Raw genomic sequence first — 19248 nt, 5'->3', positions numbered from 1 at the left:
GCGCCACCGAGCGCAGCGGGTCCGAGGCCTAAGAATCGAGGAAATAGGGTAGATGTATGTATATCTGTATTGTAAACCTTGTTCCAGCACTTGAGGGATCAGGGTTAATGTGTTTCAGGAGAAATGTTGCAGACGTTGTCTGTGACCTTCTCCTGTAACAGTTTATGTAAGTGTAGCGGGGTATCCCCTGGCTACTAAAGCCTTGTTCAGGGTGCAGGCTTCGGAGGGAGGGCGTGCTGCCGTGCGAGCTGCCGTGGGACACGAAGTATTAAAATTGAATACTGGTTGTCAGGGTAGCAGCTGCCCTGTCTCCGAAGTACGGCGTTGACGCTGGCTACAGTTTCAATAAACAACCCAAGTCGTTTTTTGAAGCTGCAGCAGCGTCACTGGGACCTCAGCAGCCAATGAAATCGTTCTTGAGAATGATTTCAAGACTGCAACTTGGATCCCTAACCTCACGTCTGTAGCCCCGCCCCCTCAACTCCTGAAAAAGTCTGCTGGGGATGATGTGCACACATCGCCCAGCAGACTGCCGCTCGCACACGCGAACGCCCGCCCTCCAACTCCTGCCTTTGACAACCTGAACGAGGCCTAAATCTACCCTATGGGCTGGCAGTAAACCCTGGTGTTCCCAGGTCTGCCAGCAGTTATAATGGTGTTTTCCCCCTTCATACTTTGGTGCTGCGCTTAAGTGACAGCACGGGGTGGCATATCCTGTTGTGGCTGGGCCAACGGGATGCCCGCCCTCTGGCAGTACTTAAGGGCAGGACCGCCCTAAGGTTAGTTGTTGTTGTCCTTCCCCATGAGGAAGGCAGGTCACGACTGGGAGCCTGAGATTGGGGCCTTCCCTCTGGGGAGGAGTATAGTGACTATACCCCTGCCTCCGCAGGCCCGTAGTGACTCCCAACTCGTCTAGCGTGAGGACGAGGGACGTTGTTGCAAGCACGCATGTTCACAGCCTCACGCTAGACGACTTGGGGAGACACAGAGCCAAGGGGAATTCAAAATGAACTGTTTGTTTCATTAGGACCCCATTTGGAGGTGGTGTCACACACTGGTTCCCGGATCTGCGGTTGGTGTCTTGGTGTGCAGCGGGAGACCACCACCTTACCTGCTGCAGTGATGGAGCATGAGTATAGCTCATAACATGCTTACTATATCCTGGCGTTTGTGAGTGTGTTGTTTTTAGATTTGTTCAGTTGATTAAAATTGTCTCATAGATTTTACACATAGAGCGTGCACTTTTTTCTCTTCAAACAGGGGTGTTTCAGAGCTGAACCCCATTAATTTCTGCTCTGGGTTCCTCCTGCTTCCAGAGATACCTCTGTATGGGGTTCTGGTAGCCACTCCAAGCAAGATAGACAGATACAGGGGGCACTGATAGTACAGAGACAGCTTGGGGACAGATACAGGGGGCACTGATAGTACAGACAGAGCTTGGGGACAGATACAGGGGGCACTGATAGTACAGAGACAGCTTGGGGACAGATACAGGGGGCATTGGTAGTACAGAGACAGCTTGGGGACAGATACAGGGGACACTGATAGTACAGACAGAGCTTGGGGACAGATACAGGGGGCATTGATGGTACAGAGACAGCTTGGGGACAGATACAGGGGGCATTGATAGGACAGAGACAGCTTTTGGACAGAGACAGGGGGCATTAATAGCACAGAGAGCTTGGGGATAGATACAGGGGCCATTGATAGGACAGACAGAGCTCGGGGACAGATACAGGGGGGGGGGGTGGAATTCTGGGGAGGGGTTAGGGGATTGAGCGCTCTGCCAGCATTTTTTTTTAATGAAATAGAATTTGAAATAATGCAAATTCGTGCATACGTGGAGAGAAATTTAGAAACAAAATGGCATAACGGTCAGATCACTTATAAATAACATACCTGCAGTCATACAGGGTGAGCAATACTGATCTTAATGTTTCCCTCCCACTACATCCAAGATTGTTGCAACGCCCTCATCCTCTCACACCCCCACCCCCTCCCTCACCATTACCCCCCTCCACCTCCTTCCTCACTATTACCCCCCTCCACCTCCTTCCTCACCTTCACCCCCCACACCTCTTCACCGTCACGCTCCCCCCTCCTCTTCACCGTCACGCTCCCCCCTCCTCTTCACCGTCACGCTCCCCCCTCCTCTTCACCGTCACGCTCCCCCCTCCTCTTCACCGTCACGCTCCCCCCTCCTCTTCACCGTCACGCTCCCCCCTCCTCTTCACCGTCACGCTCCCCCCTCCTCTTCACCGTCACGCTCCCCCCTCCTCTTCACCGTCACGCTCCCCCCTCTTCACTGTCACGCCACCCCCTCCTCTTCACCGTCACCCTCCTCTTCACCGTCATGCCCCCCTCCACTTCACCGGCGTGCCCCACCCTGCTCTTCACCGTCACGCCCCACCCTCCTCTTCACCGTCACGCCCCACCCTCCTCTTCACCGTCACACCCTCCCCTTCACCGTCATGAGCCCCCTCCTCACCACCATCACGCCCCCACTCCTCCTCACCTTCACCACCCCCGCTACTCCTCCTCACCTTCACCGCCCCCACTACTCCTCCTCACCTTCACCCCCCCCTTCCTCACCACCACCTTCCTCCTTTTTCATCCTCTAATGTGTCTCTTGAGTTCTAGCTCCATTCCCTTGGACATCACCTGCAGTGTCCAGCAAGGCTTTTTCCTGGGACCCCTACTCGTCTCAGTGTTCATCAATGATCTTCCTACAGCTTGTAAAGGAGCTTCAATACACATGTATGCGTATGACACAATCCTCTATGCACACAGCAATAGCATCTCTGACCTTGAACCCGTACTTCAATCTGATCATTTGAGACTCAAACTGGAATTTCCAAAACAAACTGTTTTTAAACACTGACAAGACTAACAATGATATTTGGGACAAGCTAAACTTCTGAAGCTACCAATGACAGAGCTTCAGATCAGAAACAACTCTATTACCATCCTAGCCCCTGTCACTAGTTTAAAATATCTGGGCATATGGTTTGACTCCCATTTAACATTTGGGTTGCACATTGATACCCGGACATCCAAAACTTATACCAAACTAGGTGTACTTTATAGGAACAGATCATCCCTAAGCCCGCTGGTCCGAAAGCGCATCGCACAGCAGATGCTAATAATTATAGACTAGGGGGACATAGTATCTGGCACAGCACCCCAAACTCACCTTGGCAAACTAGACACCCTCTACAATTCAATATGCCGCTTTGTCCTCCAATGTAACTTTAACACACATCACTGCGAAATGCTCAAAGAACTAGATTGGCCATCACTTGAGTCTAGGTGCAAAGTTCACCTTTCCCGTCTTGCCTTCAAAAACTCTGGGCAACCTACCCATCTATCTGAACAAGCTCCTCACCCCTACCACATGCAGCACTAATCATCCGAGTTCTGACCCCAAAAGACTGTTCATGGTCCCAAGGCTCAACAAAGTATCCTGCCACTCCTCCTCCTCTTACCGTGCACCTCACATCTGGAACAATCTACATCAGACGCTAAAAGCCGCCACCAGTCTAAGTTCTTTCAAAACTAAAGCTGTCTCACATTTGAATCTGGTCTGTAACTCTTCCTATACGCCTATAACATATTATCATTAACTGTTCATGCAATGTCTATACCGAATGTATAACCCTGTTCACTTAATGTAACTATGTATTTGTAACCATGTATCTGTCATCAGAACTCTGTGCCCAGGACATACCTGAAAACGAAAATTAACTCTCAATGTATTACTTCCTGGTAACACATTTTATAAATAAATTAATATGAGAGAGAGAGACACGAGAGAGAGAGACACGAGAGAGAGAGACACGAGAGAGAGAGAGAGAGACACGAGAGAGAGAGACACGAGAGAGACACAGAGAGAGAGACACGAGAGAGAGACACGAGAGAGAGAGACACGAGAGAGAGAGACACGAGAGAGAGAGACACGAGAGAGAGAGACACGAGAGAGAGAGACACGAGAGAGAGAGAGACACACAGAGAGAGAGAGAGACAGAAACGGAGAGGGAGAGAGAGGGAGAGAGCCCTGTCACAGAAGCCGCGGGGAGCCCCCGGCAACGCGATCGCCCCCGCAGCTCCCCGACACACCGCGGGGGTCCCCGATGCGGAGGTAAGGGGGACCAGGGGGAACCCTGCTACATATACAAGACATTGCATGAAATAATATGTTGTAGGCCTATAAGAACAGTTACAGACCAGATTAAAATGTGAGGCAGCGTTAGTTTTGAAAGAACTTAGACTGGTGGCGACTGAGAGAGTCTCCGGTAGACTGTTCCAGTTTTGGGGTGCACGGTGAGAGAGGTGCGGCCGGATACTTTGTTGAACCTTGGGACCATGAACAGTCTCTTGGAGCCTCGTCCAGGGTGGAAACAGGACGGGCGGGCGATTCCTGGTAAGGCCGGGCGATTCCTGGTCAGCTAGGTGCGCGCGCATCTGGGGGCGCGGCCACGGCGTCACAGAGCTGGTTCGCCCTCATTGGGCGATCAATTTGGGCGATTGGGCAAATCAATTTTGCTTGCTCGGCAAGCGGCTGAGCGCCGAGCAGGCGTGCCCGTCCGCTCACGCAGGCCACGTGCATTGTCGCAATGTGTCCAGCGTGAGCGCGCCCGCCCGCTCAGCGCCACCCTGGACGAGGCCTACGTGACGCAGAAGGACAGGGAGAGACATTATGTGACGCAGAAGGACAGAGAGAGACATCATGTGACACAGAAGGAACGAGAGACATCATGTGACACAGAAGGAACGAGAGAGACATCATGTGACACAGAAGGAACGAGAGAGACATCATGTGACACAGAAGGAACGAGAGAGACATTATGTGACACTGAAGGAAAGAGAGAGATTGTGTGACCGGGAGAGACAGACATTGTGACACACAAGAACAAGCGTGGGTGAGGGCCGCCGCCCCTCCCCCAAGACCCCTGCAACTGCAGCACCTCTACCCTGAGCTGTGACCCTGCAGGAATTAGAATAGGGGGCTTCATACTGAGACACCCTGCTGGGTAATAATAATAATACAAAGACTTCTGTACCTGAGCAGGAGATCCAGCAGCCATTTCCCTGTGTCCCTCCCTGGGTATAACAGGATGCAGGCCCCCTGTGCTCAGCAGTGCAGGCAGTGAGGGTGCCAGCCTCCCCTTCTCTTCCCTTGCAGTGGATCACTTTGGAGATCTCATTGAGACTTGGAGGATCTGAGAGTGAGGCAGCAGCCTGATCCCTCAGGAGGAGGAAGGGAGGAGCTCCCAGAGCAGACAAAGGAAGTCTGGCTGCACAGGGAGCATGCACAGGCTGCAGCACATTGCACAGCTCCTTCAGCACCCAGCTACACTGCTAAACCGGCTACAGTGTAAAGCCTCATTTACATTGCACAGCTGGGAAATGTAGTCCATAACAGCACCGCTCTGCCTGCAACATTAATGCATTACTGCAGCACAAAGACTACATTTCCCAGAATGCCCTACACCAGCCAGACTCCTGAGTAGTGAGATAACAGAATCTTGACTGTGTATAGCACTCCCCATTTCACACCTCCCGAGCCTCCTCTCTCCCCCCTCCATCTTCCCATGTATTTCTCTCCTTTCTGTCTCCCACCTTGCATGTATTTCTCTCCCCTGCATCTCACTCTTACTCCCTCTTTTCCTCACTCTTACTCCCTTTTTTCTTCCCTCACCCCCTCTCTCCGTCAATTACCCCATGCTCACTCATTCCCACCCCCTCACACAATTCCCTCCCCCTCACACAATTCCCTCCCCCTCACACAATTCCCCCCAAAAGATATATACCAAAAAACTTCCCACCCCAATGCGAAAATCTTCCCACCACCAAATACATGCTAACCCCCCCCCACCCCCCAAATGCTTACAAAAAACCCACCAACCCAATACATATAAAAAAAAACAATACATATAACCCCCCCATACATACACATACCAAACACACCATATAAAAAAACCCTTCCCCAATACATATAAAAAATACCCCAACCCATATAAAAATACCCCCAAGCCCCTAATACATATAAAAATACCCCCAAGCCCCTAATACATATAAAAATACCCCCAAACCCCCAATACATATAAAAATACCCCCAAACCCTCCCAATACATATAAAAAATACCCCCAAGCCCCCCCCCCCCAATACATATAAAAAATGACCCCCACCTCGCCAATACATATGTAACCCTCTTTCCATTTTACCAAGATGCTGCATATACCTGTATGGCTCACAGAGATCTGAGCCTCCGCCACTGGGAGCCTGGGGCAATGAATATATTAATTGGCAGCGCCTCCACCTGCCCAGGATCCCAATACTATGAGATAACCCCAGCAAGGAAACAGTAACAACAGCTCTTAGATTAACTTGATAACCTTTACACAGGTGTCACACAGAATACACATGAATAATAATCAGCACGTTAACAATAACCCTTTCCCTCCATATACTGCTGCGACACACTTTATTCGAGCAAATACCCAGTATGTACCTGGCAGATACCTGGAATGCGCCGCTCCTCACCTCTGACAAGCCCCGTTGTGTTTGCCTTCCCAGCCTGGGTTCATGCCTGGCTGACGGGCGGCTGATCTGTTAAATGATGATTAGGATTTAATAGGCTGCAATGCTTCGCGTGTCTACCAGATGGCATAAATTCATGAATTGTAATGCAGTATATATATATATATACTGTGCAGTATTGCAGCCAGCGGGAATAAAATGCTTCAATCCCTGCCTGGAAAATACCTCAATGCACTCGGGCAGAAAACAGTCACAAACCTCAATACACCCGGGTATACCCGAATTCGTGGGACTAGCCGAGCTCGAATAAAGTGTGTCGCCAGTGTAAGCGTTGACTCACCACGTGTATTCCCACACCGTGTCCAATGTACCGACCCAGTCCCTTGGTCACTTAACCCTTGAGTGTCCCCAAATAACCCACCCTAAGGCGTGATCAGCACCTGTAAGGTACCAGTATGTTGGTGCACTTATGAAATACCTGCCAGGCGCTCCAGCTCCCGGACACGCTGGCTACTTCAAAAAGGATCCGCCGCTCCACGAGGTCCTCAGCGAGATCCGGAACTCCACAGAAGAGGTTGGCCGGATGGCAGTCCAATAGTCTGGTCCCAGACTAGGGTTATCAGGATATTCAGCACAGCAGCTGTGTCCCTGACTATCACTGAGTACTAAAGGAAATGTCCCTAACTGAGGGTCTTCCCTACAGCAACCACAAGCTGGTGATGACTCAGGGCCTTATCTGGGGCGTAGGGGTATACTGCACTAATGCAAGAGGGTCACTGACCCCTGCACACGCACCTCCCCTCTCTAGCTCCCAGGATCAACTGCCTCTGCTTCTCCAGCGCGCAAAATGTATCCACTCTGCTGCCGAGATCCCTGTCCTCATATTGGCCCTGCTTGGCCACGTGTGCGCTGGCCCCTGTGCCTGCTGGGGCTGTAGTCCCCGCTGGCTCTGTCCCTATCTGCCACCCCATGCGCCTATCTGACTGCGCATGCGCCTGCAGTTATGGCCGCCGCGAGTGCTCCTGCGAATGCGCAACCTTCTAAGATTGCAGCGCCTTCTCTCGAGTCCACCCCAATACATATAAAAAGACCCCCACTCCCCCAATACATATAAAAAGACCCCCACTCCCCCAATACATATAAAAAGACCATCACTCCCCCAATACATATAAAAAGACCCCAACTCCCCCAATACATATAAAAAGACCCCCACTCCCCCAATACATATAAAAAGACCATCACTCCCCCAATACATATAAAAAGACCATCACTCCCCCAATACATATAAAAAGACCATCACTCCCCCAATCCATATAAAAAAGTAGACATACCTTGGGGATGGTCAGGACCGGTGGCTACGGGGTCCGGCTGCCGGTGGGGGGTCTGAGGAGCCGCCTAGCTGGGGAGGGCACTGGGGTGACGGATCCTAGTAGGGCCTGGGACTGAAGGGTGGGGAAGGATGCCAGACGGTAGGATGGGGATGGGGGAGTCGAGAGCATGCCGGTAGGGGTCTGAAGACAGTGGAGGGGCCTGGGGATGGTGGGGGTCAAGGAGGGCTGAGGAGCGTGTCTGGGGAGAGCGTAGATGAAGGCTCGCCCGGGCCCCTCCTGCAGGGGGAGCTGAGGCCGAAGGGATGCCGGTAGGGGCCTGGGGACGGTGGAGGGGCCTGGCGATGGTGGGGGGAGGGGGGCTGGGGAGAGCGCGGGTGAAGGCCGAACACCCAGAGTTGAGGCCGAGGGGATGCCGGTAGGGGTCTGGGGATGTTGGGGGGAGGGGAGCTGAGGAGCGTCGCTGGGGAGAGCGTGGGTGAAGGCCCACCCGGGCTCCTACTGCAGGGGGAGCTGAGGCTGAGGGGATTCTAGAAGGGGCCTGGGGATGGTGGGGAGGGGCCTGAGGATGGTGGGAGGGGCTGAGGAGCATGGCTAGGGAGAACGCATGTTAAGGCCCGCCCCGGGCTTCTACAGCAGGGTAGCCGAGGGGATGACAGAGGGGGGGGGGGGCCTGGGGACGGTGGGAGGGACTGAGGAGCGTGGCTGTGGACTCGGGGAGAGTGTGGGTTAAGGCCCGGCCGCCCGGGCCCCTACTGCAGGGGGGAGCAAAAATGACGGCTATTTTTTTCAGACACTTTTTTGACATGGGCCCGGCAGCGGCCACCGGCGGCCGGGCCCACTGAGTCACCGGGCCCGGGACGCCAACCCTGGCAGAACCCCCCTGTTGGTAGCCCTGTGTGTGACCAATGTGAGCGAGCGTCTACGCATGCTTGCAGAGGCAAGCAACTTTGATTATTCAGCTCACTGGGGCATCACGTGAGCGGTTCGCCCAAATTGGGCAAATGCTTTGTGATGTATTAGGTAGCTGTTATAATATATTATGACGTTTGTGTGGTATAGTTCCTCAGTAGGAGGTTACGTAAGTAGCAAGAATGATTAGGGTGAATGCGTTCTTATGTATATTTTCTATATATTCTCTTTATAAACTAGATAGAATGTAAATTATCCATGTAGGATGGTATATATCTGTAACACGGCTGTGTTATTTAAGTAAGGTTCCTCACAGGAGGTTACCTGGTATGTGTACTGAATTTTTTAGTGCATTTTGTAATACTATATTGCTATTATGTGTATTGTATTATGCAAATTGTATTTTTGTATATTATATTATGCAACTATTATTTTTTTGCGAGGTGGGTGAGGATTTTCACTAAGGGGAGAATATAGCACCCTGCTAGAAATTCAATTGTCCGTGCATGTCAGTCCTGGTGCTGCAGCAGTGTAGGGGTTAAATCCCCACAAGGCCTCAGTACAGGTGAGTTAGTCACACTATTGTATCTATTATGTTGCACTTTTAAAGGATATAGTTGGCCCTGCCTTAGTTATTGAAATTGCTTGAAGGTCACATGGTTATGGTATGACCAGGTACTGGGGTGGATTGTTGCTCACACCCCCTGAGTACTGCCCCGACACACTTTATTCGAGCAAATACCCAGAATGTACCTGGCAGATACCTGGAATGCGCCGCTCCTCACCTCTGACAAGCCCCGTTGTGTTTGCCTTCCCAGCCTGGGTTCATGCCTGGCTGACGGGCGACTGATCTGGTAAATGATAATGATTAGGATTTAATAGGTTGCAATGCTTCGCGTGTCTACCAGATGGCATAAATTCATGAATTGTAATGCAGTATATATATTTATATTGTGCAGTATTGCAGCCAGCGGGAATAAAATGCTTCAATCCCTGCCTGGAAAATAACCCAATGCACTCGGGCAGAAAACAGTCACAAACCTCAATACACCCGGGTATACCCGAATTCGTGGGACTAGCCGAGCTCGAATAAAGTGTGTCGCCAGTGTATATAAGGTTGGGATCAGCCATTTTATACTCAGACCCCAATTAACATACTCCATGCAGAGGGACAAAAGAATCCAAGCACTCTGTGCTATTGGAATGCAGTACATAATACAAACTCACATAAAATATCGGCCAAAATCAGCAAAATCGGCCTAACTAATCAGCACCTAAACATGTTAGGTTTTTTTGGGCATGGTAGATTATATGATGTTTAGGTGCTGATTAGTTAGGGTATTTGCTGATTTTCGCCGATATTTTATGTGCGTTTGTATTATGTACTGCATTCCAATAGCACAGAGTGCTTTGAGTCTTTGAGTCTTTTGTTCCTCTGCATGGAGTATGTTAGTAAGCATATCCCGACGGAGTGCAGGTGAGGTGGTGGTTGCACCGGCCTCACACACACCATGGGCTGTACTTACGGGACACTTGCTGCTTATCCTCTATGCACACCGGTTTTTGCTATTTCATTTATAGCACATTGTAGAGGGAGAGGGGGTTGGCCCGGTATTAAAGGGGTTGCACCCCATATGGCAACCCCCAGACCTCACCAGGGAGGCAAGGGGTTAACTGGACTGCGGTCCAGGAATGTGGTTTACACCTTGTCATGTCATGAAAATATATGTTCCCCTGTTCCTATGTTTCATTATAATCCTGTATTTTAATGTTTTAAAGTGCATTTCTGTATCTCCAGTTCTGGAGGTCGTAGAGAGTTGATATTTGGCCAATGTGTGGAGTCACTGTAGGCATTAAGAACTGGCAAATTTCGACCCACTGAGCCCACCAGAATGGAACTTATTAATATGTGTAGATATTAAAGTGTATATGTATGGTATTTTGGATCTGATCTGATCTGAAAATGCAGACTCCATCTGCTATGCTAATAGGTCATGAAGGGCAGCCGGCTGATTGAGCCTAAGCACTGTGATCAAAAGTTATACTGCCCTGATTGTTTACACTAAGTACTAATCAACAGACCAGACTCTGCCACTCTAATTGTTACCTGAGGGCGGAGGAACATCAAACTGGAGTGGTTTGTAAGAGTTATGTCTACACCTACAAACAATGAAGCTCTTGCCAGCTACTTCATTTTGTAGACTGATCATCGCCCCTGATTTAATTATGGGGCTACAGAAATAAGACACTCAGAGTCCCAGTACACATGGGCTAACTAGCTGGAGGGCATGGGTTAATCTGTGTCTCCACGTTAGGGATTGGATACAGATAATTGTTCACCAATAGTCTGTATTCAATGTTAAGAATAGGGTTACACAGGTATATAAACTGTGTCAACCCTACAGTTTTTAGTTCTTCTGATACCATCTTGAATGTCACCGGATTGCTGGAGAATTGCTAGCTGATACTTCTCCATCCCCCAACCCTAAGTGTTACCTTCTTGCCTGTTAATTGTACTATATTGCTGTGTTCACCTTTTTTAAGGAATATGTTATTATATCTAAGCCTCGTTCAGTTCAACCCAGATATTTGGTGTTCATTACTGTATATCTTGTCATAAGCTGCCGTGACACACATGTTACAGGACATTGCAGTATTTTGCAGCATCAGCTTGGGGTTCTCCCCTTTTTTCCTCTTGCAATTAATATATTTGCTTGGTAGCTCATACTAGCGATGATGATATATCATTTATATGGACTAACATTTTTAACTTTATAAAGGGCTGGTAAGGCGCTTCTTTACAGTTTTATATTATTTTTTATTATTGACTGTTATTCACACATTGCAACCTTTTTTCTACATTTTTTACATACTCACATTTTGAGCACCATTATGGAGGACATTGAACAATTTGAAACAGAAGATATACAGAGCAATGTTTTTGTACAGAATTGCAGTAACAATACTAAAAGAATCAAACGAGCAGAACATGTGTTTGATAATTCAACTGAGTTAATCTATGAAGAAACTTAAGATTTAACTGCACATTTTCTTAAATTGGAAAAACTTCTGACAGAGAATATTAGACTCTGGTGGGACATTACCACATTAGAAAATTATGCTAAAGTCAAAAGGATACCAAGAGGGTTAAGAATAAAAAAAGCATCCACTTTTGGCTTTAGCAGTAAAGAATTTGAGCAAAACTAGAAATCTACATTAAATGAATGTTCATTTAAACTTATAGATATGATTATTGAACATAAGACAAAGGAAAGAGTAACATTGGGTACTGAGATACAAACATTACAGAAAAAGCTCAAAGCTTTTGAAACTATGGAACATTTCTCTGACAATGATCAAGTATTATTGTCCAATATAGAATCTATGGAAGATACCATTATGGAAAAAAAGCAGTCAAAATTTGACAGAGACCGCTTAGATTATGAGAGAAACCAAGTTTATGTCTGGGAAAGACCAAGTAATGCTAATTCCAATAGAGGGAGATCTAGAACACCTTCACACTCACATGGCCGCAATCAAGATACATCCAGTACACCTAAAAAATCTATTTTGAAGTCTAAATATACAGACACTTCTAGTTATGAATCAGATACATCAGATAATGAGAACAGATTTCCATCTTTGACTTTTGACATTACTTCAGACACATGGAGAGGAAAGAGTTCCACAGGCTCACAACCACGAGACGCGTCCACATCAGGTGCTTCAGGACATTTTGCACAAATGAATAGACAACAGGAGTCAAAAAACTACATAGGACGAGGAGGTCAAAGAGGAAGAGGAGGAACAAGAGGGGCGGCAAAAAGGAAGAAATATGCTTAGCTATAAATGATGATAATGTGATTAACATTTCACACAAGATATTGACATCAGCACAACTATCTCTACTTAATAGAGGTTTGAACTTTGCTCCCCAAAGTGACTTCCAATTGATTGACACCAATATTGACCTACAGCGGTTCACCCGCAAATTAACTTTAAATAATTTTTTTTCTAACAAACCTGACACTGTTGTACCTGTTATAAGTGATTCTGCGGAGTCTCCGCCAGTTCATGCTGGTGACGACTCACCAGAACCAGATCATTCTGATTTTGACTTTACATTTAAAGATCATTGTGCCATTTCTGATCTAGAGGATCTGTACCTAGAACAGAATATGGAAGATAACTCACGAGATGTTTCTTTATCTAACTTCTTAAGTTTTGAACACACTACATTTAGGAAGAAATCAACCTTCTATCCTTATGGTTCAAAGAGTCTGTTTATCACTACGTTTGAAAGATTGGTGGAAAAAGTTCTGAGGATTTTAGCAGAAGAATGTAAGCATGACCCACATTGGCATAGCAATCTAACCACCCTTGAATTGAAAGAACTGCATCATCTTAAACAAGATAAAACAATTGTTATTAAAAATGCAGACAAGGGTGAGGCGATTGTTATACAATCTGCAGAGAGTTAGAAACAAGAAGCCTTGAGACAACTCTCTGATATTAGAGTTTATCGCAAATTATCCTCAGATCCTACCACCATTTTTTCACAAGAATTGAGTGCATTACTCGATCTAGGCAAAGAACTTTATGTATTGAGTAATAAAGAATTCGATTTTTTATGTTCCCCTAACCCAGTAGTGCCCATCTTTCACCATCTCCCAAAGATCCATAAATCGCTCACAAGTCCCCCGGGACGTCCAATTGTGGCGAGTTTGGATCTTTGGGAGATGGACTCTCTCGTTTTATAGATGTATATCTACAACCCATAGTACAATCGCTACCATCATTTTTGAAAGACTCAAACCAACTACTATTTGATCTAAACAATATTCAATGGTGAGAGAGCTACAGATGGGTAACCATGGATGTTACCTCTCTTTATAATATTATCAAACATGAGCAGGGTATTGCCGCTATACAACATTTCCTAAAATTATCTCACTTAGCACCAGCACTTTGCACTTTTTTAATAGATTCTATCACATTTTTACTCACAATTATTTTTCTTTTGATTCACAATTTTATTTACAACTCAGAGGCACCGCTATGGGCACATCTTTCGCACCCTCATATGCTAATCTTTTTATGGGGCTGTGGGAGTCTATTTTTATTTTTAGTGATCAAAACTCTTTTAGGCACCAAATTTTATTTTACAAGCGCTATATAGACGATCTCTTATTTATCTGGGATCGTGATCTTCTTCACTACAAACATTTATTCACCAACTTAATATTAATGATTATAACTTAATATTCACTTTTCATGAAAATATTCATCACATTTATTTTTTGGATCTAATGTTGTATGTGGATATGCGGGGGAATATACAAACGGATATATACAGAAAGCCTAATGCACGCAATTCTTACCTCAGAGCTGACAGTAATCATTCTAAATGTCTCAAAAAAGGTATCCTCAAGGGACAATTTATAAGATTAAAAAGGTTATGTTCCACAGAGGAAGCCTTTGACTTCACAGACTCCCACACAGTCACTGCTGGCTTGCACAGACACACAGACACAGCCACTGATACACAGCCACTGATACACAGCCACTGATACACTCACACAGCCACCGATACACAGCCACTAATAAACACACACACACACACAGCCACTGACACACACACACACAGCCACTGATACACACACACAAAGCCACTGATACACACACACAGTCACTGATACACACACAGCCACTGATACATACACACACACACAGCCACTGATACACACACACACACAGCCACTGATACACACACAGCCACACATAGCCACTGATACACAGCCACTAATACACACACACACACACACACACACACACACACACAGCCACTGATACACACACACACACACAGCCACTGATACACACACACACAGCCACTGATACACACACACACACACACACACACACACAGCCACTGATACACACACACAGCCGCTGATACACACACACACAGCCACTGATACACACACACACACAGTCACGGATACACACACAGCCACTGATACACACACACACAGCCACTGATACACACACAGCCACTGATACACACACACACAGCCACTGATACACACACACACACACAGCCATTGATACACACACACACTCACCCCCCCACACACACACCCCCCCCCACACACACACTCCCCCCCATACCCGCCCCACACACACACACACTCTCCCCCCCCCACACACACACTCTTCCCCCCCCACACACACACACTCTCCCCCCCCCACACACACACTCCAACCCCCCCAAACACACTCTCCCCCCCCCCACAACACACACTCTCCCCCCCCCCCACACACACACTCTCCCCCCCACACACACTCTCCTCCCCAACACACACACTCCCCCCCACACACACACTCCCCCCCACACACCCCCCCCCACAATCACACACTCTCCCCCCCACAACACACACTCTCCCCCCACACACACACACTCTCCCCCCACACACACTCTCCTCCCCAACACACACACTCCCCCCCACACACACACTCCCCCCCCCCCCACACACACACACAATCACACACTCCCCCCCAAACACAAACTCTCCCCTCCACACACACACTATCCCCCCACACACACTCTCCCCCCCACGCACACACTCTCCCCCTGACACACACACTCTCCCCCTGACACACACACACTCTCCCCCCGCCCACTCTCACCCCCCCCACACACACACACTCCCCCCCACACACACACTCCCCCCAAACACACACTCTCCCACCCCACACACACTCCCCCCCACACACACTCCCCCCTACACACACACACACCCCTCACACACTCTCTCCCCCCCCACATACACACTCTCCCCCCCCCACACACACGCTCTCCCCCCCCACACACACACTCCCCCCCTACACACACACACACACTGATACACACACACACACACACAGCCACTGATACACACACACAGCCATTGATACACACACACACTCCCCCCCCCACACACACTCTTCCTCCCCACACACACTCTCCCCCCCACACACACTCTCCCGCCCCCACACACACACTCCCCCCCCCACACACTCTCCAACCCCCCCACACACACACTCCCCCCCCACACACACACTCCCCCCCCCCACACACACACTCCCCCCCCCACACACACACTCTCCCCCCACACACACACTCCCTGCCATACACCCCCCCACACACACACTCCCCCTGCACACACACACTCTCCCCTCACACACACTCCCCCCCACACACACTCCTCCCCACACACTCCTCCCCACACACACTCCCCCCCACACACACTCCCCCCACACACACACTCCCCCCCACACACACTCCCCCAACACACACTCCCCCCCCACGCACACTCACACTCCCCCACCCCACACCCCCCCACACACACTCTCCCGCCCACACACTCTCCCCCCCACACTCTCCCCCCCCCCCCCACACACACTCTCCCCTCCCCCACTCCCCCTCCCCACACACCCACCACACACACACCCCCCACACACCGACACACACACACCCCACTCACCCCCCCTACATCCCCCCCCACACACAAACCCCCCCTCACACACACACCCCACACACACACAAAGTGGAGTACAGAGGCAGCGACAGATGTGAGTGACTGGAGGGGGGGGGGGGGCGAGGGAGAGAGGAAAGGCCTGCGATCTGAGCAGGTGGCTCCCTGCCTCCCTCTGCACCACCACTGCCCGCCCCCACGCCCATCTCACGCACCAAGGGGACCGGGGGCAAAGGGTGCGCCAGGTGGGGCAAAGGGAGCACCAGGGGGGGCAAAGGGAGCACCAGGGGGGGGTCAAAGGGAGCACCAGGGGGGGGGAAAGGGAGCACCAGGGGGCAGAGAGCGCCAGGGGGGGCAACCCCCCGCTCTGACTGGGTCCCTGTGGCTGCCCGCCCGGTGGGGGACACCGAGCAGCAGGCAGAGGAGCCAGGAGCGGGAAGACATACACACACACTCACCGTGTGCTCTGCACAAAGCAGAAGCCCCGCCCCCGCTTCCTCTGACCTGCCTGCGACCAATCCCCTGCGTCCCAGCAAGCATTCTAAGCTCCGCCTCCTTCATTCAAACCCATGCGGCCCTTCATCCAATCTTCACGGCAGCATTCACTCATTCTACTGAACATAGAGAATATTTACCAGCTGCCGCATCCTCCTCACCGCTGACGTAACCGGGACACATTGGCTGGTCCGCAAAGATATTTGTTGTGGGCTGCATGCGGCCCGGGGCCGTTAGTTTGACATGCTTGATGTACAGATATGTATTTGTTAGAAAAGAAGTGTGCATTCCAAAGGGCATAGGAGAGAGGGGAAGCATATGAGGTTAGAGAGGTTTACGCCACAAGGAGAAGAAGTTGTGAGAGGTGAGGATGAGAGCATGTAGAAATAAGGCAGGGACCAGGATTGGGAGATGCAAAGAAAGAATGTGGGTGCAAGAGGAGAATTTGTAGGGGGGGTGGGTAGAGCAGGGGGTATAGCTGAGTGGAACCAAAGGGCACAGATAGGAAAGCAGTTCATGTGAACTGAGAAGTGGAGAAGGAAGGACAGATGGGGAAATATGAATGGTGTGAGTGACATAAGGCTTGTGGAAAGAAATGTCTTGTTTAGAAAGATGTGAGGTTAGAGCGAATATAAATAGCAGAGGAGACTTGGCAGTGTTGCAAGTTCAGTGTTGAGCGCTGGGCACTGAAAATGGAGTTAGGGTAAGGGCAATGTACAAAATGTTATTCTCTCTCATTGGCTGTTAAACACCACTACAAAACAGTACCATCAGAATCCTCATTCACAAGTAATATTTCAATAGATGAATCCACATCACGTCCACCACCTGCTCTGTCCCTGAAATTCTCTGTCTTCTTCACCTGGCTCTTAACAGCTCTTCAGAGTCTTCTAATATCAATGCCAATGTCTGTTCCGCATTCATCATTGCTGAATGTAACAAGAATGATGTGCATTTTGCATATGACTTTAGTGGTATAAGAGAAACTGGCAGTGGTGTACTTTCCTTTCTCTAGAACTGACATTTAATTATTTTCAATCTGCTTCTCCCCAGTCTCGACTTTAGTACTAGCCTTAGGCTGACTTGGAATTCCTATTCACATTTTAAATCTCTTTAAAACTGAAGGTTTGCACAATCCCTGAAATCCACAAAGTTAATCATAAATCAGGAACTCTGTTTGAATCAGTATTTCTGATTCAGAGGTCTTCATATCACAATATATCTATTAGTAGTAGTAGGAACCTGATGAAGCACGCAGTTGCGAAATGCGTTGAGGTGACGTGAGGCTGTTCCAGCACACACACTCATTGGCCGGGACAGTGGAACCGGGAAGCTCAAGCGGAGGAGAGATCTACCAAGCGACGGTGCAGTCCGGACACTAACAACAGCACCTTCCTTGGCCACCCGCTTCTTTAGCTCACGGTTAGCATCTGTCCCCCCTTTGTGGTTTTGTTCACAGGTAGTCATTGCAGCAGTCTGCAACTGATTTTATATTTGTTTGTACTTCTTTTTGTTTCAATTTTTTTAAATTGTTTTTTGAGAGAATGACATCATATAACAAATTTTAATATACCTCTGTTACAACTTCACAGTGTGTAAAAAGAAAAAATATTAAACATTATATTACAACATAAATAATACTCTTGTTGTCTTCTTTTCTTTAAATTAACTTACATCCGTTAAATTCTACAAAACATTTGTTGTTATTTTTTTTTTTTTAAATGTTAACAACCTATTGAGGAAGCAGGCGCTTCCAGACATCTCTCTCTGAGAAAATCAAGGATAGTGGAGAGAAAAGCAAGAAAGAAGAGGGAGTGGGGGGCGGGGGGGTTGAGGAGAAATGTGAGGAGAGGGGTGGGGAGGGGGGATGACTTATTAACTCCAGTCTTGTATGGCCCCTATTTTTTATTTTTAGTTGTCTGGCCATACTGACCAAACCTTATGGAATTTATCAACCTTTTGACCCAGCTGTGCCGAGAGGAGTTCCATTAATCTTATTTCCCTGACACGTCTCAGTACTGTCTACTTGGAGGGGGCGTTTATTTTTTTCCATGCCGCAGCTACCGAGCAGCGAGCTGCAGTGAGTTCTCTTGGGGTTGTAGGTCCTCTATTGGTGTAGCCAGCACCATGACCAGTGGGACCACCTCTATCTCTAGCCGCAGGAGCACTCGTATCATTATTTGCATCATGATCCAGAACCCCTGAATTTTTGGGCAATTCCACCAGATATGAGCCATCTCTCCTTTTTGCCCGCATCCTCTCCAACACAAATCTGAGGACCCAGGGAAAATCTGGCTCAACCTATTTGGGGTTAGGTACCAATGAAATAGAATTTTGTATATGTTCTCTTTTATAGTTGTGCAGATTGATGTTTTAGAGGCCGCTTCCCAGATATCCTCCCAGTCGTCTCTGTCTAATTCTAGGTTTAAGTCTTCTGTCCATTTTAGCATGTAGC

The 19248-nt window shown here is 48.6% G+C and overlaps 2 protein-coding genes across 2 annotated transcripts in view; both read right to left on the bottom strand.

Annotated features, from left to right (window-relative positions):
- LOC142487974 (uncharacterized) overlaps window positions 1–5390 on the bottom strand; it is a 29200-nt gene extending 23810 nt beyond the window's left edge. Inside the window, exon 1 of the mRNA XM_075588215.1 lies at window positions 5061–5390. Within this exon, the coding sequence (XP_075444330.1) occupies window positions 5061–5084 (24 nt within the window). The 5' untranslated portion in view covers window positions 5085–5390. The remainder of the gene's footprint in view (window positions 1–5060) is intronic.
- LOC142488293 (uncharacterized) overlaps window positions 1–19248 on the bottom strand; it is a 192641-nt gene that overhangs the window by 135103 nt on the left and 38290 nt on the right.

Source organism: Ascaphus truei, chromosome 2 (assembly GCF_040206685.1).
Source record: "Ascaphus truei isolate aAscTru1 chromosome 2, aAscTru1.hap1, whole genome shotgun sequence".
NCBI classification, from domain to species: Eukaryota; Metazoa; Chordata; class Amphibia; order Anura; family Ascaphidae; genus Ascaphus; species Ascaphus truei.
This window is presented reverse-complemented; position numbering and strand designations above follow the sequence as displayed.